Genomic DNA, 22,041 nt, shown 5'->3' on the forward strand with positions numbered 1-22,041 from the left:
AAATCGCTCCCAGCTACCACTACGACACCTTCCATTTAGAGTAAAATTAAGAAAATGGCACATTACTTGTTGCTTGGGGGTTACGGAAAATCAGCATCTTCTCAGAAAACCATCTTAATTCATGTGATGTCAGACAAAGTGGTGAAGCGAAACAAAATGGAAATTCAGTCTGACTTCAACAGCTGCCATGTAGTGAAACTCAAAACGCTGCATTTCTGACAAATGACTTGAAGTACACAATATGCTATGCATTCAACTCAAATTGTTTTAAATTCTTTATTCCTAAATGCTACATATTTTAGTGATGTTCAGGGTCATGGTGGGGAACTAGAAAAGCAAAAGACAAAAAAGTGCTATTTAAGGTTGTTACTGTTAATACAAGCATAGGCTTTTAAAATGAGCTTTTCTTGTGAACAATTATTATTCGCATGTACATCAGACAGAATAAACAGCTATTAGGATTGTGTGGTCACATTTTGGCAAACCAAAGGTAGATTTGGAATCATGGAATGTGATCAGAAAAGGATTAGCTACATAGCCTTCATTCTTAGAAGTCTTTAATCATGTGAAGCCATGAAAAGCCTCAGAAAAAAGAAAAAAAAAAACCCACAGTGAGACTGGTCAACCAGGTTCACTGCTTTCCTCAAGAGCCCTTATTTTGCTTTTCATAGGGAGAGACAGGGAGTGTCTAATGTGGATACACCTGAGGTTTGTGGGCGTATGTGTCTGTGTGTGTTTGTGTGTGTTTGGATGTGTGTACTTGTACATGAATGTGTGTGTAAGTGAAAGATGTGGTTTGAGCTACGCCCTGCTAATCGTTGCCTGCTGGCTGCACAGTGCTTTGATAGTCGTGTAGGTCTCTGCACTCAATGGTCTCCTTTGTAAATCAGGTGCATTCTTTCTCCACCATTTTAAGTCATATAACAACTGTCTGGACATGAAAATCTACTCAAACATGACTGACAGCAAAAATGGCAAAAATAATAATAATAATTTAAAAAGAATTAAAAAAACATTTCACGGCGTTGACCACAGCTTTCCTTCAATTCAATAAGAAATAGAAAGAGAGGATAGCAACCTCGACAGAACCCTACATGTATGCAGAGGTGATTTAACAATCTCTTTGATTATTTTGACCTAAAAGCTCGAGCGTCACACTAAAAGCCAACTCGAGCCTTGCAGCTGAATGTGTTTTTTTTGCAGTAGGAAATATTTTCCAAAGGGAAAATCATGGGCTGATGATAAAGCAGACAGTGGCTTTGGTTGGAGCACTAGATATTATGGTTAATCAAAGGATGTTAATAACGTGTCTTGAGATTTGCTTGCATCTATCTCTGTCTGTATGTGTGTGTGTGCATGTGTCAGTAAATGTGTGTGGGATAATGTGATGTCTGTCTTTCTTTCCTGAACAGGTCACATACTCCATGCAATCTGTAATCTAGGCATTCTGTGGTTGGCTGCGTCCAACTTGTTTGTCTTCACAGCTTTTTTTTGTGGCAACAAATTTATCAAAAGAACAATTTGTCTGTTGTTTAGTTAACAAGTGCTAGTAAAAGCACAGAAACACTGCACCTTGTTGACTAAGCACTTCCTCTATTGCTATTACTATGCATGCACAAGTTTCATCAAGCAATTACATCAAGACTACACCATAAAAGGGAGTTTTCTTTACCCTTACAAGCCACAGGACAAGGAGGTAGCATGTCTCAAAATGGCTGCGGTAGATATGGACAGAGAAGAGGCTGCCACCCAGACATTCAGTGAGAAGAGCCAGGCCTACACATGCAGTAAGACACTGAAACATGCAGCTGAGATGTGTTTGTTAATGTCAGAGTGCAGGGTCAGCGGCCATATGTCAGGGAGAGAATTCACTAAACTCTCAGGGATGTTGGAAGACCGCACCAAAAGCAGCAAAGAACAAATGCCTCGGACTAGAAACTTTTTTTTGGCACATGTATTAGTAACATCAAGCACATCCTTTTGTACCAAAGGATGAGACAAGATATTAGAGCAAAAGCTAGTCAGCTAGTGTTTAACTAATGCTGTCTCACAGCCAAGCAAAGATAAACATTTCCATTTCTGATCGGCCACAAGAAACAGCCGCATTAATAAACTCTTATAGCCACAACAACCACAATTTTCAATATGCCCCGCAGCAAACAAAAAAAAAAGCGATTTTTCTTTGAACAGCTGTCCATCAAAAGCTCTTTTTTGCCAGAACAAATAACCGCTCAGCCACCTGTGGTTATTGTTTATCAAGGGAAGTCTCCCCATAAGAGCAAAAAATCCTGATGCAGCAGCTGAAAGAGAAAGAATAAAGACAACAACGAAGGAATCTCTGCAATGTCAGCTGCTCTACTTCACTGCAACACCCCGCAGAGAGGGAGTAAGGAATATGAAAAACTGAGATTAACATAAAAGGCATAATAAATGTAAAATATTGCAACGTAATAATAAACCACAAACCAGATGCCCTGAAATGATGATTACCTTTATCAACACCTTATTAACAAGTTGAACCTGCTCTGTCATCCCAGGGGTATTTCAAATTTGGAGAGGCACACGAAATCCCACTTTGTAACCAATTTGCTGTTGTCTGACCTTTCGCAACAAATCACTGTTTTATGTCAAAACACCCGAGAAGCTCACAGAAACTGCAGAGACAGCATGTACCATTCACCGCCACAGCTGAGGCAACACAGTACTTAATGGTCTCGCTCTACACACACACACACCATTACTGTGTGTGCACGGGTCCACTACACTGTGAACATTCCCTTCATCTTTCACTTAATCTTGCTGAAATTCAAAGAGGTTGCTCATAGTCAGGTATTGCTCTCAAATGAGATTTAACATTTCTGCAGGTCGCTAAACCAATAACACATTATGTTCTTGTGCAAATTGCTTCTCATCCTTTCTTTTCTGTCTGAAGAGCAATAAAACTCTTACTGTGATCATCTTTAATGACAGTGGCTAAATGTTCACTCTCCATCACTTGAAATGAGCACAGAAATATCACCGTCCAGGGGAAACTTTGGACAGATGTCGACAAAAATCTATGTATTCATGTAAATGAAACCTGCATCAACCCTTCGCTCCCCCCTCATGTGTAAGCCTACCATTCCTACTTCTACTCTGATCACAGGTCAATAAACAAGAGGACTGCTCTGTCCTGTCCGGCCAGGTGCATGTGTGGCTTCTGTCTGGTTAGAGCCACACAAAGCGAGAAAAGCCCTGCCAACTGGTGGTGGACGCATATCTGTTTGTGTGTACAAGGCTTGTGTGTGTCAGAAGTTGCAGGAATAAACAGCTGAAACTGTTATCGGCCTCCAAGAGTGCACGGCGATGCGTGCTAGTGTGATTAACACTGCGTCACCCACAACAGACAGACAACTGTCTGGCAGCTGCTTCAAGCAGCCGAACTCATTGAGCGGGAAGACCAAGTTGGAGGGCTTTCAGGGATATTGCCCAACCCACGGAGTCACACACAGTCACATTCGGCAATTAAAGCTGAGTCAAAAATGTGATTTCTCTCAGTTACATCATGAACTAATTGTAGGCACTCACAGGCAAACAATAACAGTACGTGGCCATACACTTCACTCCAGACAGCGAGGCTTTAAAGGGAGGCCGCCAGAGGGGCCTCAGTGAGGGGAAAGCAGGACCACTCAGGCCACTTTGCCAAAGAGCATTTAATCTGAGTGGAAAAATGCAGACTCACGTGTTCATCCAAGTCTGAGGATGCACTCATTTATTAGCCTGTAAGTTTATTACATTTAGGAATGTCCATGTTTACTTCTATATGCTGGTGAAGAGAACCAATTCGTTGCATGTGACTTAATTATCTCTGCTATGGGCTGTCACAGTTCAGCTCAGTCGGGATGTGCTTTCACATTATACTTCACATAAGCTACGTAACAGACTGAAAATGAAACTTGATAGTGAAGGTGTCTTTTGCGACTTTGGTTTGAACTGTTCTGAAACTGTGGTATTAATACATATCACTGTTTTCTCCGAGGACTCTTTCTCACGCCTAAAGGAAAATCATATCCATGCTGAGGACATCTACTGCATATACTACTATTACCTCTAAACACTGCTGTTGAAGAATGTTTGCATCAAATTCACACAAATTTCCCTCAATGAAAACCTGCTTGAAAACAATTCCACCATTGCAAAACAACAATCCTCAAAGTGAGCAATAGATGCTCAGAGAACAGTTAAAACAATATTTGATTCTTTAAGATCTAACTGTCCTCCTGCAGTCCCAAATCTATTAACCGTATTGAGGCCTACTTCTGTAACCCAGTTACCACGTTCTCAGAAAATGTGAACATCAAAGGCAACTGGTCACAGCAAACCCGCTCCTGGAATGGCAGACCATAAAAAAAAAGTACTTAAAAGGGATTAAAACGGCCAATTCCAAACAGATTCCTTACAGAATGACGCTAAGAGAGGCAAGTGAGGGGGAGTAGGAGGAGGAAGAGGAGAAGGAAGGATCTAGGAGGAGCGCAAGATGGAGAGACTAAATTAGCAAACTGTGTGTTTTTTGTGGTCTTGGCAATGGGGAGATCCCAAAGGAGAGCTAATGACTGTAGTGGTATCTGGCATGGGGGCCAAGTTTCCTTGACTGTTTTAAAGTTGCCTCCAGTCCATAGCCACCAAGTCATGAGCAACATATGCTGAGCTATCTTGCAATTATACCATTATCAAGGTCTTTCCTCCCACTTATTTCCATTATATGTTGCTGAGCAGATTTTACAGGACTTTGGGCCTTCTGGGCCTTCTGAAATAAGCAAAGTCTGTGCAGTCTGGCCTCTAAGAATGCTAGAGGGACTGCGAAAAACAACAGACTTGACTAATAAACACAATTTTTATTGATCTACACAAAAAAACTGCTAAATCTGCGGAGACAAAAATGATTATTCCTACCAACTGTCGGGCATAAAACACCAAGAATTACTGCCTCAAAAATCTCACAAAATATTAATGGTGTCCCTAACAAAATAAACTAACCTTTCAACATTTCAGCATTGTAATCCCACCTGAGAGTGCCAACAAAATAGAGAAGCGTAAAATGAAGAGTGTGGCAAACTTGCATTTCAACCAGCATTTCATTTTGACACAAGTTTATTTTGTAAATCTTTTGGATCAAAATAAAATCCTCATTTAAGCAGCGCAGAAGGTGTAGTGATTATTTTAGATGCAATATGGTACCATCTTGTCTGAGAGACAATTAACTATACTGCAGCATACCCAATGTGATTAACACGCCTTCACCATCAGGATTTCTGTGTTACTAACTTCATTTCCAGGCTCAGAAAGCACCTGAATTTACAAACAAGTTCTCTTCTTCAAGGACAATAGAGAAGCAAACGTGGCGCAGTGCAGCATGCAATTATAACTAAGAAATATCACCCTTGCTAAGACAGAATTCAAAATGTTTTGCTCATCAAAATTTAAGTTTCTTCAGCACCATAACCAAGACTTTTTAAAAGAAATATCTCTCAAATTTATAGGATAAAAACCACATTTCCTCTAGGCTTACTGAATAAAGTGTTAAGCCTAAAAATAAAGAGACGCCCGGTCAGGATATCTGCCCCACGCAAGGACAACAGCGAGGTAAAGTGACCACTGCTGGCTGTTGTATCTTTGTGACCTCTCATCTGTCTTAAGAGCCCTAAACAACAGAGAGGAGTGTCCAGATTTTATTGTCCCAGCATGAGAAAGGGAGACAGAGCTGCTTTGGCTTGATGGATGGGGTCCAACTGGGAAAGTGAGGCTGGGATAAAGAAGCTGTATCCCACCATAAAACCCTGCTGCACCCAGCCTTCACGTACACAGACCCTCCTGTGTTTTAGTGGGGGTGTGTGTGTGTGGTGTCTGGATAACAGGCAAACTGTATTATCAGGTGATTCATACATGCGAGACAGGTTGCGACAGCTTCATAAAAAGCAATACATACAAGCCTGCCTCTCAGGCTCCACTGTACGGGAGAGCAGTAGGAGTGGTGGAGTGGTGTGTGTAAAGTAAGTCAGACTCTTTCCCCTTTAATTTCAGCGCTGGCTGCTGAGTGAAACAATCACGACAGACAAGGCAGAGAGAGCAGAGCTATGAGACATGTATCTACTGTATACACGGGCTGTTGGAGGCAGACTGCTGACACCAGCTCCGAGGTGGTAAAGCAAGTCGAGGCAGGTAGGTGCAATATAAGCATAAATGGTCAATTTGCTATGTCAAGACAGATCAGCAGAGGGGGGCCCATTGAATGAACGAGAGACGAGTCAACAATGTATTGGTGAGACTGACTCATTATTAGTCATGTCGGAAAATTCGACAAATTTCCAAAGGGAAACATCTGTTATGACACAATGGTCAGGCTGCATCTACAGTCAAAATTACAGATAAGTCTCCCATTTTGAACTGAAAGTTATAGACGTAACAATAAAATCGGGATGCGGTGGGATGTGTCACGGGTGCGTGTGAGCTCACACGGCTGTAATTTTCTCCATATCATCCCTGCCCTAGACTGTTCCAGTGCAGCATTTACATGAAGTGTGCATCTCGGGCTTTATCTGTGGCATAAAGCTTTGTGTTAAATAAATCACCACTAACTTTCTATTAACAGTATATACTGCACAGAATGCTTTACTGGAGGTCCATTTTAGTTATGGTGATAGTGTTTACAATCATCTATAAATGGAGCACTTAAAAAAAAAAAGACAACTCTAAATAATTTCAATCTCATGATTTTGTTAGCCACGTTGAGACATTAGTATTCTTTTCTGTTCTCTTTTGGCTCATTTTAACTCACTTAATGTGTTAATTTCTGAATCTTTACAAAGAGCTGTATTATTTAGGACGCATTATGCAGTTTAGTCAGGAATGAATTCATAAACCCTGAAAGTGAGGATAGTGTCTGAGCTTTTGAGGGGTATGGGGTGTCTGTTTTTCTAGAAACTAGCTTGCTGTTTTTCTTCACGGTCTTACACATACCTGAATCCTTCTTGCTCCCCTTGCCTCCATCCCTGTTCTTCTTCAGCACTGCTTTGAACATGGCAAGATTCCTGGAATCCTTTCTGTCGAGCCCCTGGGGGAAGAGAAAATAAAAAATATTCATCCACTCACAGCCACAACAAAATAAATGAAATGCATCCATTGTCACTAACAACATTCCATTTCTTTTTATGGGAAAAAAACAGAAGCACTTTCCCTCTTCACTTCAAAATAAGATAACCACTGACACCCCAGGTCCCCAGGTCTTTTTTTATCCAAAACTAACCAAACAAGATAAAATATGCCCTCGATAACCTCACGCAGCAATAGCAAAACAGTGTATATCCGCATTTCATACTGCTTAGCTGGCACCCGCCTGGGAGTTTTCCCACAGCGCTTCCAATCCTGCAGGTCATCAGTGGAGGGGCGCATGGAAAGAATGCTCTAATATTTAAACAGAAAAGGACACGTTCTGCTATCTTGTTATGCAGGAAAACACTCAGTCAAATGCCCTGAATTCCACATGTAATTGATGCTATGTGGCTGAACTTGGGTGTTTACAATTGATATCCACGGTTGTTCCCAAGCTAGTGTGCCTTTTGAATCCTTGGAGTTAAACGGTATAACATGAACTCAAGGTCTAGCCTGGACGTGCTTGTTTGCTTTGGAATCATTTATAGCCGGACAACGGTAAAAACATTCCTAACCCAACTCAGCTAAAACAGTTAATTGTGTGGGATTTCTGGTTTCTAACCCTCTAAACACATTACAGGCTCCTACAGTGCACTCTACTGTATTAATAGCAGCGGAGCAATCTTTCCAATGAAGAGAAAAGAATGGTTTCAACCAAATAAGGGTATGCCATCTGCAAACAAAACACATAGTTCTCAACCCCAGAAGCCAGGCTTTAAATATCTAGGTCTTCTTACTGCTGCTACTGCTGAGAGAGAGGCTATTGATTTGCTCTTTTTCATCCTTGATGGTGTCAGATGAAACAGTGAAGCAAAGCCTCCACCAAATTGGTTATGGGCGGTGGAGGTGTTCGGGGCAAATCCCTGAGGTGGCTCCGGGATCTTAACGCAGCAGTGACTGGTCAAAAAACTAAACTAACCTTAGTTTAATTTTGAAAGACCCAAGAGACATACACATACATGAAGCAGGCCACTCACAATCTCCAACCTGACAGTTTTTTTTTTCATCCTAACTCTTCTTCTTGTGTATGATTTGGTGTGCTCAAGACTGCATAGGTATCTGAGTCTAGACTTTTGGGTGTTATGTCCATGGCAAAACAAAACAAAAGGGCAAAAAGGGACCTGGTGCAGCATAATGAAATAGGACAGTGTCTATCTAATCTAGACACAACAGTGCAGCTCATGATAGCGTAGCACAGTGCAGCATATTGGCCTCGTCAGCAGAGGTGCCAGCTGCTGTGTAGGAGCAAGCTGCTCATCTCCACAGTAACAATAAACATCACCCAGGTTAACCCAAAGGAAATGAGAAACGCCCTCTTGAAACTCAAAAAGCCTACATGACAAATTCCTTCCTTCCCCCCCTCCCCCGCCACCAGACCAGACACACACAAGTCAGTAACCACTTGGAGAATGAGACACCTTCTCTCCAACCATCACCTCATCTCCAGTACAGCACGCTCTATTCTCAGGTATGCCAACATCAGCCGTTTCCATTTGGTTTGAAATTAAAATGTAAATATTACTTTAATAAAAAATAAAAACACAAGCATGGATTATTAATCTGTCGACACTCATTTAACAATAATAGAGTCATTACAACATAAAGTTAATTAACGTCAAACCAAGAATATTTTGGTTCTAGGGAGGGACGATGCAGACCCAGTGCTACATACTTCAACAGTATAATAGGAAGTGCTATCAGACGCAGCCATTGACACATTCCTGCCAACTGAACAACTATGAAACTATGTAGACTGGAAACTCCTAAATCCCAACACAATGCCGCTGATATTTTGCTAACTTTCTACAAACATCTATTGTAGCTAAACAATGAAATGACAGCTTCCATACACGACAATATGTGCCCGCTACAATCAGCTCGTACCTTCCTTAACAAGCCATTTTTGATTTGAGAATCTTCCTCAAGTCCTCTGCATTTATGAACAAAATATCTGCAACAAGCATAAGGACATTATGGGTTGATATTTCCTAAGCCTTGGGTTGTTTTTATTGGCAGCAGATGTAAGAGATCCTGAAGAAAGTTAATGAAACGAAAGTGCGTTATAAAATGCAGCGATGCTTAAGCTATACTGGGGGTATAACTGTGACCTTCATCAGAGAGTCTCCTCGGGGAAGCGGCATGGACTGCATGGTATGCACAAAGATGGGAATCAAGATTCCTCCAGGCCTCAAGGTCGGGTCCATCTCAGTACATTTAAGCTGTGCTTGGATATTAGCATGGCCCCTTAGAAGGGGCCTCTCAATATTACAACAGAGCAGTCAAAGTCCCACAGAGGCTCACAGGTCTTTGAGGACACACGCTGGATGAATAGACAAAACAGCCTCTCCATATTCACATTTGCCCAGGGAAACAGCAGAGTGTTGTGTTCATAGCACTGTCTCTTTTGTTTGTTTGAAGAGAACAACAGCCCGGTCGTCAAACGTCTTCAACGGGCTCCAAAATACCCCAGGCAACTGAAGGGATATACACCAAAGACCTCATCATTAAGGCAGCTTCCCCACTGCTGGCATTTTCAAACCAGACATATGTCAGCACTAAGACCTTCGCATGTGGGCAGTCTGTTACCTTGGAAAAGCTCAAGGTAGCAAGAAAGAAAAAAAAAGGACTCCAGTCAGTGGTACAATGTCAAGATGGTTTCCTTTCAGAAAAAGAGAAATTGGAGCCCAAGGTGATTAAAAGGTGCCTCGGGTTATCAACATGTGTTTTTTTCGGGTCATTGTGGACGTGATAGAGTTCAAACCTATACAGGATGTGGAGCAGAAAAGATCCTCACCTGCACAATGCTGACATGACATGTGGTTAATGGGGCCATCTGGCTATACCACAGTCATCTGAGAAGACTGCTATATATAGAATGAAAATAGGAATTGTTTGTCCCGATAGCCTCTGGTGGGGAAGCATCTCACATACATTGGCAGTTGGCGAGTTCCAGCCTGCTTTGTCCGCTATTAGGTGGCAGACAATGGAGAGCTCACCCTTAAGCTCAGATCAGCTTTACCGCTCTTCCAGCGCCGGAGCAAACAGCGTTTTTCCACCCAATGCGTTCATCTCTTTCCTGTTGAAATACCCTGCCACCTCTCTTCATCAATTGATTCTACATGAATGATCACTCTCAGATTTCCACACCGTTGTCATAGCAACATGGAAATTCTCATTACGAGCTGACCTTCAAGCTGGTTTATTAAACGCTGCCCAGAACTGAGCTTGTGATAGTTTAAAACTGTCACGTGAACTCCATAATTATCTATTCTTTTGTTGTCCATTCACTGAGTGCAGGAAACAGGCTGGCCCTGGCCTGTGAGTTCAAGTGCTTCATAAACAATGGCAAGTTAGCGAACAAACCTTTGAAGGAGGAAGTGTAGGGAGTAGGTATGGAGGACGGCACAGTCTGAGTGTCAGCCACTGTAAACAAAAGGTTGTTATTCGCACTAATGTGAGTGGGAGGGAAATAACAAAAGAAAAGATATTTATATAACTAGTCTACCGGTTTGACTCAAGTGTTTCCTGCATTCCTTCACTTATGCCAGCCTAAGTTTCAAGGGACATATCTTGGAACACAAACAGTTGATATTAAACCTCACTTTTCGATTGGTAATATCATTTAACCCCAGAAACAGATCACACAATTATGACCAGCCAACAATTCAGTAAAATTTTTATTTTATCAAAGAGCCATCACGAGTTTTGTTTAGCAATAAATAAACGACTGAGCCAAAAACGCTTATATGAGGTAGGCATGATGGTGTAACTTGTGCAAAAGTACCGAAACCTAAAAACTACAGCAACATTATAATAACAACAGAAACACGACTAAAAATATGCAGCATGTCTAATGTAATGGCAAGGGCTTCTCCAGAACTGCTCCGTGTGATGTGGGTATTGCACAACTCGCAAATATGAGTATGTGTAGCACCACTGTTTCATTCATTGAGGAAATACCTGCCAATCAGCGCCATTCATTAGAAGTCTGACAAACAGCACCTTGATGCACGAGTTTTAAGAACAATATGAAGTGGGTAACAATTCCAAAAAGGCCAAACAATCTGTGCTAAACACATCAAAAAAAGAACAGCAGTCCATTAGTATGTGAACCAACCAGTGCTCTCTGGTTGCCATTTGAATGAAAAGCCTCAACAGTCTGAATGAATGCTGTACACAAGTTGTAGCAACCTCAAGAATTGTGCTTGACAACGAACGTTAAGCAATTCAGTCGTCAAAGTGAGCCACCTGGGTGCTATGCTGAGGGCAGAAACATCTTGAGGAGAATGAACTATGACCTGGGAAACAAACCTGGTATATTGTTCCTGCAGCTGAGATGCACATACGATTCCTTTAAAGAACTTTTTTCTCTGAAGAATGTCATTAGACATCAACAAAGCAGTGGCCCTTTGAAACTTTAAGTAAGTTTATATAATATGGCATTTCCACCAGAGAAATTTTCCCAGAGCACTAAGAAGCTTTTAAGGAAATAAGGCATTAGACCTGCATTTTGACTGAAGGAATCAGGAACTACATTTATTTCCTGTATGAAAGAGATCCTATCATTGCTAGTGTAGGGATCTAGACAATACAAAACCATCATAACTCCAGCTAGAATGGGTGCATGCAGTCATATTTCTAAATCTGAACATGCAGCTAGTTCTTCTGACAGAATATGAGACATTTCAGGGAAAAATTCCTAAAACCAAACGATGGGAAAACAAGCTGCCGCTGTTTATTTACTTGTAGATGGTGGGAAACATGCCGTTTCTGCAAAAGCACAGGCAGATTCAAAGATGTAGCTCGAGGCAAAGCAAGCTAGCTTCTTATTGAGGAGGACTCAGGGTAAAATTAAAAAGGATAAGTCTGATCTACTTATCAGACTGGTACGGGAAATTACAAAAGACAACGGCCAACAGCTAGTGTGTGAGCTGTTAAACTTTAAAGTTTCTGTGAGGCATCGGAGTCTTGGGAGGGAAAAGAAAGAAAAGTAATTTTGGAAAGATTGATTTGCCCTCTCATCCACTTATCTTTGTACCTTTCTGATACAGCTGATGAGTGAACCGTTCAGTATGGGATTTCTGTTCGCTGTGAGACTTCTATTCGATACACCTTGTGGCCCAAACAGTTACGATCAGAAGTTTATATGTGCACTAAACTTTGTCTTTCGGTTGTATCGTGCTACGGGATGAGCTTTAGTTAACTCACACTGCATGTTTTAATCAACTTTCCTGCCATAAACTACAACATCTCTGTTCAAACTGTACATTAATTGTTCAGCCTTGATGTGGAGCTCACACTAATCATGAACCCTGATCGGTTTTGTTCACTGATGACCCCATAAACTTTAATCCAACTCTTATTGACACTGCGCCAGTGTTTCAGTGACTTAACTGTTACAATAACAGCAGTGGTTGTTATGCACTGTTACACCCCCGGGCACTACAATAAATGCTGTCTCATCACTGACAATGAGTCAGCTTGTGTCTTTCCATTTTGCTCAAGAAGTGTCAAGGCATGTTTTAGAGGAGAAAAGATTTAACTTCATGCAGAGTAAAAACGTTCAATATCACTGCAGGGTAAACTTAATCTATTTATTACTGATTTGGTGTAGTAATAAAGTGTTAATGAATATCTAGAGTAAAAATAAACAGAGCCGGACCATTGTTACTCACACACAATTTGACATTTGTCTCCAAGGAAGGCTGGTATTTGATTAAGAGTTAAACATTAACGAGCAGTGGTTAAAGTCCACAGGAAGTACCTGCAACACTTGGAGAGATTCTAATCACATCAAGGTATATCGGTCAGAGGGTCACGGGAACCAATCTGACTCTTATTAAGTAAAAAGGAGACGGTTTTAAAGCTATTAGAGGAGTCCAGCAATGTAGCAAACTTGAAACCATGGACTTAAGCAGCATACCAAAGGAAGTAGGATGTAAGCCAGCAGACATTCAACAGGGCTTCAGAGTAAAAAGCACTTTGCAGATAAGGTAGCCTCACCACTTGTCAATCTTGGAATGGGAGTTTATTTTTAGCCCATCACTTTAGCTAAAGAGCATTTAGTGCATAGAAGAATAAAGTGTCTGTGAACAGTCAAAACAGGAAAGTGGAAAATCTTAGAGGTCCACTTGTCGTATAAGACAAGTTAGTACTCAATCTTCTATGTGCACTTGCTTTACAGCCCTAAAATAAAAAGATGTTACAGATCACGTCATAGCAGATGTAGATGGGGAGTTGAAACGTCTGAGACAGTCTAACAAATCCAAATACGATCATTGTTATAACAGGAATATGTCAAGCTGGGAACAGCAGTCTTACACCCAGAGGATCGCTGCTGATGATTTGTTCATTGGTCTGTGGATAACTCAATCACTTCCCTTTCTGTCTACCTCCGAAACAAAATGTGTGTATTTACAAAGACCACAAGAACTTAAAAGTAAGTAGAAAACAAGTTGCACAATGGGGACATATGGCTATTGTACAATTGTGAAAGAACTGTCATGTGTGGCGTTGTCTGCTCTCTTCTTCCACAGCAGCCTAACTGGGAGTTTGGGGTAGACCACCGGGTGTCCACACCACCCACAACAGAGTCGGAGAGCAACAACAACTCCCAGACAGACACCTGCTAAGGAGATCGTGCACAGGTCGCCGCACATTCCACCAGCACCCTCCTGGATCTCAACCAAGAACCTCCCAGTGGAAAGAGCAGTAATTCATCATTTAACTTATGGTAACTAAATTAATCAACAAATTAATTCTTTTTTTTTTTTTAATCACATTGTTAACGCTTCTTCTTCTCTTGTTTAGAAATAACTTGCCACCCATGTTGCATTTAATGGTTTATAACGCCTCTCTACCCGCTCGTTCTCGTTCCTCCTTGTCTGTCTCTGGGGCTTCAAAAAGGCTTGACAAAAATGTAAATCAGTAACAGCTGTTACTAAGAAGCGCTTCCAAACACACACGTGAGTCAGACACACACATGCTCGCCTGAGGGCATAAATATACACACAGACCTTGGAGACATACACTGGACATGCTTGCTCACCTCGACACACAGAAAACACTGCATTTCTACTACAGTAACTACTTAATGTGATTCAGCAGAATCCGGTTCTACCATCACAGAAGTACAAAGGAAACTTAAAATGTGTATCTGTCACACCGTAATGTTTTAATTGATGACCTGAAGGCAAATGGGGCAATTAAATGTTAAGGTGATACATAAGCTGCCAAGAAACTTGAGCTAATGCAATTACACACGACGCTACTTTGCCAAAAAGGATTGTGTTTGATTTTTCATCCCAGTGCGAAGAACGCAACAGAATTTCTTTGTCTGATGGTGAATATTTAGTCATTTCAGAGCTTGTAGATGTCTGTGACGGGCCTCTCCTTTGAAAGAGTAAACAGAAAATGAGTTATTAAAACACTTTTGCAGTTTGAAGTTTTTATGTTACTTCAGCTACCTCATATTAAACTGCTTTGTTCGAGTTCCAAAAGCTCAAGGGGTAACTGCTTTTCTGCTTCTGCCACTATGCTGTTATTTCACAACATGTCCTAAAACCACCTTAATGCCTCTGATATGTAAAAGTATCCTGGACGTGTTAAGCAAATCCCACTCATTTTATGAAAATCCCCTGGCCACAGATAGCGCAGGAGATTGATTTCTTTGATGCAGAAATTACTTATCTACTATCATTAAATCCTGCGGTTGACTGAAAGCCAACTGGAAGCAGTCCAAGAGTTTGAATGACGGTCTTCATACGCCTTGACTGACGAACTCCAAACGAGACAAATGTGAAACCGCGCTTAACAGGTTAGGTGTGCAGCAAACAACATCTATACACTAACAAACGTTGTGCTAATAAAACTACCACACTGCTCGACACAAGCAAATTTGCAGAAGGATTTCGTTGCCCTCAACCACGCCAGATTTCCACACCACCACACAGACGATTCATTCACAATCTTGGTTAAACAGCATGATGACAGACGGGGTCCTGAAAACGTCTAGCCACTATAAATCTGGCTTCCCTGCTGGGATCAGGCCTTCTTAATAGGACAAAATCATTATCCTTATTATCAGCAACAACCCAGTATGTGCTGTCTGTCAGGTCACTGGCTCCAGTAACTTTCCCTCCTCAGCCATAACAATGCAACTGTGATGCCAGCATCTGCTGCTGGCCAACTGGCTGGGGACCATGGGAACCAGGCTCTGCAGAGAGTGGGAAGCAGACTCTTATGGCACTTTCAATAAGATGAGTGCTCTGTAATGCAAACATCTTATAAATAGACAATTGGGGTGGCTCTAGCGTTGGCACAGAGGCATGCAAATCCACTCTAATGGTTCCATTATCACCGTAAAATTGCCTGAAATTATATTGGAAAGTTAATGCAGAGTACATTCACGTTAACAGACTGCGAGCATGATTGTCAGCAGCAAAGCCTGTTCCACCTGTTGAGTCTGAAATGGGAAAATCAACACCGTCTATAGGGTTAAAGTGCCCTTGAAGCTAAACTGAAACAAGTAATTCAACACAGGAAACGGCAAGTGTTGTGGCAGGTTCTTTCAAGATAGAGCGCCAGGAGATGGTGGAGTTATGAAGACTTCATAACGCTCATCAGGCAGCACATTGATTCGACTTCATGTGCTTACAGCGATCAAAGCTTAATCCTGACATTTACGAGCAATTTCTCAAAAAAAAAAAAAACGAAGCACTGACTTTCAAAGCAACCTGGCTGAGATGCAGGGGGATTCCTTCGCTGAACAATCTGCTGAAAACAGCACAACGCATATATACAGCCAGTGGTCAAACTCCAGTGGCTCAATTTATGTGGGTGGACGAGATTACAGTCCCTCAGCCGTAAGCCCACTACTATATCTGGGTTCGGAAAAGAACCACATCCAAAATACAGACTAACATTAGCATCAAACAAGACCGCGGAGTTATAAGAAAAGTAATGAAGTTTGTGTGAAACATCTGCACGCTGATGAGCAGATCAGCAGTGTTTACTTGAGGAAGTTTAAGGCATAGATGATGAAAAATGTAGGTGCATTGGCATGTTATAAGCAGAATAATAACTACTTAATAAAACTGTTATGATCAACCAACTGATCGCTTACTTAATAAAATATCAGAAAACAGTGAAAGATGCCTGAGACAACTTGTTTCGACCCACCAATGGTGTCAAACCCAAACCCACACACATGAACTTAAACAAGTATTAGATCTGAGAGGCTAAAATCTTGGTTTTGAGCTCTTTGTTGGATAAAAAACTACAACTTTCAGATGTCAACATGGACTTTATGGCAAGTATTTGCACTATTTTCTGACATTTTAGTGGTTCAACCATTGAAAAAATGACCAAAAAGATAAGTTTCAGCCCATTTTTAGGTAAATTCAGCTTATATTATTTAGATCAAGTTCACTCCCACCATATTTTTTGCTTGATTTTGGAGTTATCTGCAAAATTTATTTAGTTTTGTTGATTTTTTTTGCTAATAATTTGGGATTAATTACCCAACAAAGTGGGAAAACATTGAAGCACTGTAATACCAGAACACCATGGCAGAAGTGAACCAGGTTAGGTCAATTAGTTTGATTAGTTTGATTAGTTTTAGTCTGATAAATGTGTGTGTTTCAGCTAAAGTTAAAACTAAACTCAACCGAGACGTCACCTGTGGGAAAAGTACCGAGCTAACATAGCAACTACCTAGCAACCGAGCCGAAAGTTCAGCTAGCATAAGTACCGTTAGCATTCAGGGGGAGTTAGGTCGCGACAGAGAAAATAATAATAATAATAATAAAAGGGCTCGAATAAGGCTAACTTGATATTAGAACACACAATTAGTTAGCTGTCAGTCCCGTCGGTGTGGAGCTCAGTGGGCATGCCCCGACATTCCTCCAACAAACTGCCACTAAAAAAAGAAAAAAGAAAAAAGAAAACCGCAACATCTCACCTCTAACTTCCCAAACTTCATCGGCACAGTCAACTTAAAAAAACACTCTTACCTGGTAAATGTCATGGATGTTGAAGTAACTTTTAAAAAATAAAAAGTTTCCCCGGTCCTCTTGAGCGTATCTCCACACGAACTCGGTCCCCCGCTTGATCCAAACCAAAGGTAGGCTACGGGACGCTGGGCTCCTCCTCCTCCCGGCATGAGGTCATCTGCAGGGAGGAACATCAACAGAGCTCAGGGAACAAACCGCAGCCTTCCTCCTCCTCCTCCTTCCTCCTCCTCCTCCTCTGCTCCCTCCTTCCTCTGTGCATGCCTCATGGACATGACAGGATGCTGCAGATGCAAGCTGCATGCTTGCAGTTCAAAGAAGGGGGATCAGATTTTTTGCAATGCATAAATCAAAACAAGCACAAGTTTCTTCAAAAACTTTCTTAGCAACTATTCAAATGCAGCAGAGAAATCAATTATAAATTCAGAGGCTGTAACTGTCTCAAAGCTTTGAAGTAATTAGTACCTGATTGCATGTTGTTTTTCTTCTCAAAAAATCTTTCTAGGAAATTATACAGAAATTACAGAGGTGTAAAGTCAAAGTGTGATTCAGTTGGAAGATTACTTTGACATACAGCGTGCATTGCCATTTACTTTTCCCCGTAATGAATGTCTACATGCTGTTAAAGCCATTTCCACACTGCCTGGAATACATTTCTGGTGGAAAGAGACTCGATCCAGAGCTTGTTTTGTCCATTCAGTTGGACCAAAAGTAGCTGACTTTAGACATATTTAGTCCAAAAGTCCTGGAACCAGCCTAAAAACACTGATTATTGGATCAAATAGGTCTAGTCCTCACCTTTGATTGGCTAAAGCAGCTTTGAGACTGGAATCTACCTGGTTTCAGGTGTGAAGTAACCAGATAAACACTGTGTTTAATTGTGTTAATCCACTTTTAGGCAACTTTTTGTATGGCTTAATACTGCACAGATACTAGTTGGTGGGTCAGTTAGCTGATTTACAAAAAACTGTCACCTACACATGAAATAATGCCAAACATTTCCTGAATCCAACCTCTTAAATGCTGTTATTTTACCTATAACATGATTGGAAAACAAAAAAATTGGCAGGTTTGAACCGTAGGGTAAAGATCTCCCCCTTTACTGTCATTTTTCACATTAAATAAATCATTCATTTACATTTGATAATATTTATTCTACTCTTTGGCTATTACCATGCTCATTCCTAACTGTATATACTTCCTACTGGCTCCTTAGTAAATATATTTATATACTTCTTATTTGTCTTTGTTATTCTTGTATTTTGCACCACTGGAGTTGTCTTTTATTCTATTCTATTCTATTCTATTCTATTCTATTCTATTCTATTCTATTCTAAAGCTGACGGATTGATCAACAATGACAAGCAACTCTTAGCTTCATCCATCTAAACACTTGTTCATATCAGATGTAAGTTCCGTCCGTCTGTACCGATGTTTGCAGTCGTCCCCTGCGTTGCGGATCAAGATTTTACACGCGAAACATAAAGTCGCTCATAAAACATGATGCATGGCTACATTAAGCTTTCCAAGGGTAGGATGAATAACATGGCACCACCTGGACCGGCTGCAACATTAAAAACGCTGCATTGCATTAATGTTTTATCACTCAGATCAGGAGTCCATCTTTTTTCTGGAGGAACACATTTACCCTTGGTGTTTGAACACTTTTTTTAATGCCGTACTTGAACATTTTTACACTGAAGTACTTTTATTTAAGTTAAAAAATCAATCTTAACACACACGTAGCTGATTAAAACCTGCTTTCTTTAAATAGTCCAATGACAGACACATATAAAATGAGCAGGTATCTCACTGTAAGCAAACTCAAGCAACTGTGCAATTTCCTCCGAGCTGTTGTTGATTATAAAAGGGGGAGATTGAAACAAGGGTCAGAGCTTTTATGTAAATTAAGCTTTAATGGTTTAGGTCTGTATTGGCGGATGTTAAAAGCAGGATGCTGCTCATTAGCTGTATGTTTACATACAGTCGTCCTCAAATGTATTCATATCCTCCCATTAAAGAAGCAAAAAAAAAAACAGCTTCAGTCACGTAATGATAAATAAAAATTTAATGGAAATCATGACATTGATTTTGAATTGTGGTTCAACAGAAATATTTAAATAAATAAATAAACAAGCATGATGGGACCTATAAACTAATATTTTCCTGAACGACCCTTCGAGCCAATCACTGCAATCAAGTGTTTTCTGTAACTCTCATCAGACTTCTACACCTGTTGACAGGTATTCTGATTTCACTGCTCATCAGCTCTAATTTGGACAGTTTTATTTGTTTTTTTAAATTATTCTTTTCAACCACAATTCAAAAGCAATGTCATATTTTGCTAAATTATAATTTAGCAAATTTTTATTGATTATCACTTTTTTCAGTTTCTAGTTATTCGAGTGACTTTTGTGAATTTTGCCTTTTCTTTAATGGAAGAATACATTTGAGGACGACTGTATGCATGCATTTAAATACTACTTTGGAGAAAGGCTAAAATATTGCAGGTAGATACATAAAAAATACCTACAGAACTAAATTAAAAGCATGAAAAGTACAAATTAACACATAGGCAGCTGGATTATTGTAATCAAATGCTGTGCAAGCCTCTCCATACTGCTGTACTCACCCTGGTGTGAGCAGAACAAGCTCACAGGATACTCTAGTCTATGGCGACCTCATGAGGTAGAAGCGTTTTATGCAGCATGTGAGAAATCAGCCACACTAAACACAACTGATTTTATATTGTTAATCATCTAAGCTGCACTATAAAGAGACAGTCCTAATAGTTGTGCAGTAAACCTTAAAAGCGTGGTGAGCACATGTCGGGCCTCCGGATCACATTTCCTGTGTTGGCCCTCTGCTGCAAGTCGGTGTTTTCTCAGCAGTGCGGTGGGCGTCTCGAGGTCAGCGAGGCTCCTCAGATGGCTGGGGAACCGGGCAGACACTGGCAGCCAAATGCAGCACGTCTGCGAGTCAGAGGACCGCCAACTGCTCCCCGCCTCAAACACAGCCGAGGAGGGGTCTCTGAACTTCACACGCAGATGGCATCAAAGGCCCGCGTGAACAGCAGGAGAGAATTTGAGGTCAGCACATTGTGTTGACAAGGCCGCCGTCGTGAACAAATGAGCAGATATTGTTTGTTCCCGATGCAAAACTTGGCGGGGTGGGAGGGCCACGCACAAGGGCACGGACACACACACATAACGCACAAGAACACACACTCAGTTGTGTGCTGGACCTGTTTGGAGCTGGTGGATTCGGGCAGCTATTGTATTTTCACACTTGAAGGGACTTTTATTGAAATAGATACTCTCGGACACAAAGGTGCATCCCGCAGTGTCAGGTGTGCATAGGTAAAGCATTACTCAGAGGCCTCTTGGTTATGGAGCTCATAAAAGCCTATAAATCAAAATGTGGAGCTGCAGAGGACTGTATATACAGGACGATACTCGAGCGCGCAGAGGAAGCACACATTTTGAAAGAAAACATTAATATTGATTTTTGTTTTTCACTTGTTTGAAGAAAAAAAAATAATGGGAAGAGCCAACGCATAGCACATGGTTGGTGGGGTTTATTCAAAGCTGGCGATGAAAATTAATGTGCTCCAAAAGAAAAGGCCTGTGTCAGAATGAGGTGGAGAATGTTTCAGAGAACTGAAATGCACTTTTTAAAAAAATGCTCATTATTATAATCAGAGAAAGAGAAGGCTTTTAAAAAAAAAAAAAAAAAAAAGTTTTTGCATTCTGTAGTAGAAAAAGCACAGCTAAGGAGTAAAAAGGAAACAGAATTAATAAATAAAAAGGAATAAAAAAACACTGACTGATAATGCAGCCGGCATTGTTCTTTCTGATTCGCTGTCACGGCCGACTGGAGCACTTAAATAAAACAAAATAATCTTTGGTATTGTTAAGAATTTTCCCAGTATTACAAGACGAGTGTCAGCTGTGGGGAAAAAAAGGCATAGACAGAAATGCTGCTTGGAATCCTTTACACTGTCAGATTATCTGTTTGTTTGTTGACGAAAATATGATGAATAAGCAATTTTTTGTGCGTGTTTTTTATTTAATCTTAAAAAAAACATGATCCTGGTGCAGGAGAATCACTCATCTGGCTCGCCTCCAAACTAAAACCCTCATAAGAAAGTCTCATCAGCAGTTATTCTAATCAGGCTCCCATCTAAATGAGTTAGATAAAAATCCATAACTGCAATTTAAGCATAAAAAAGCTGGCGACTTTGCCCCCGAAATAAGGTTTAAAAAGTATGTTATTTAAAAGTCATACTTGTACTACACATGTGTGACAGGCAGGGTTTGTTCTGCAACCTCCCAACATCACACTTAATAATTTAAATAGATGTATTTCTAATTTGAATAAAAGGCACGGAAGCACCGGTGTCTGTATGAGCAGTGGCCTTGTGCTGCATTCTTTAGTTGACAGTTCCACAAGAGAACCATTGAAGCTGCAGAAGATCAGCCAAGTCGTGCTGTTTTTCTTCATTGCTCTTTAATTGCTTTAATTAGTAATATTTACCATTGAGAATATTATAATCTTTGGGTTCATTTACTGTTATCTGTAAACCTATATTAAGAGCTGTAGATTAGAGAATGAGTTTGAATACAGTTGGATTAAAATGTAATTACTGAGGTTGCATGCTACTACTTCGGAATACTTGCTAAATATTGTACTTTATTCTCAGCCAGTAAAGTCACTGATGAGCAGCCAGATCACAGTGTTCTTCTTTTATTCTTTCAGACTATATGGTGATCCTGAGTCTAGGTCTGATTCACAGGTGCAGCACATATAAATATAGTTTCACAGCATGAGGTCAAAAGAAACA

General features: G+C 40.7%; 1 protein-coding gene across 2 annotated transcripts in view; it reads right to left on the bottom strand.

Annotated features, from left to right (window-relative positions):
- Nucleotides 1–17,305, bottom strand: part of LOC103365508 (protein TANC1) — a 93,059-nt gene extending 75,754 nt beyond the window's left edge. The window contains exons 1-3 of one of the 2 annotated variants that reach the window (XM_008292961.1): nt 17,202–17,305; nt 10,552–10,611; nt 6,997–7,090 (exon numbers count right to left, since the gene is read on the bottom strand). In XM_008292961.1, the coding sequence (XP_008291183.1) occupies nt 6,997–7,057 (61 nt within the window). In that variant the 5' untranslated portion in view covers nt 7,058–7,090; nt 10,552–10,611; nt 17,202–17,305. The remainder of the gene's footprint in view (nt 1–6,996; nt 7,091–10,551; nt 10,612–17,201) is intronic. The other variant, XM_008292960.1, reaches the window with a different exon arrangement.
- Nucleotides 17,306–22,041: the final 4,736 nt, after the last annotated feature.

Source organism: Stegastes partitus, unplaced genomic scaffold, assembly GCF_000690725.1.
Source record: "Stegastes partitus isolate 25-593 unplaced genomic scaffold, Stegastes_partitus-1.0.2 Scaffold848, whole genome shotgun sequence".
NCBI classification, from domain to species: Eukaryota; Metazoa; Chordata; class Actinopteri; family Pomacentridae; genus Stegastes; species Stegastes partitus.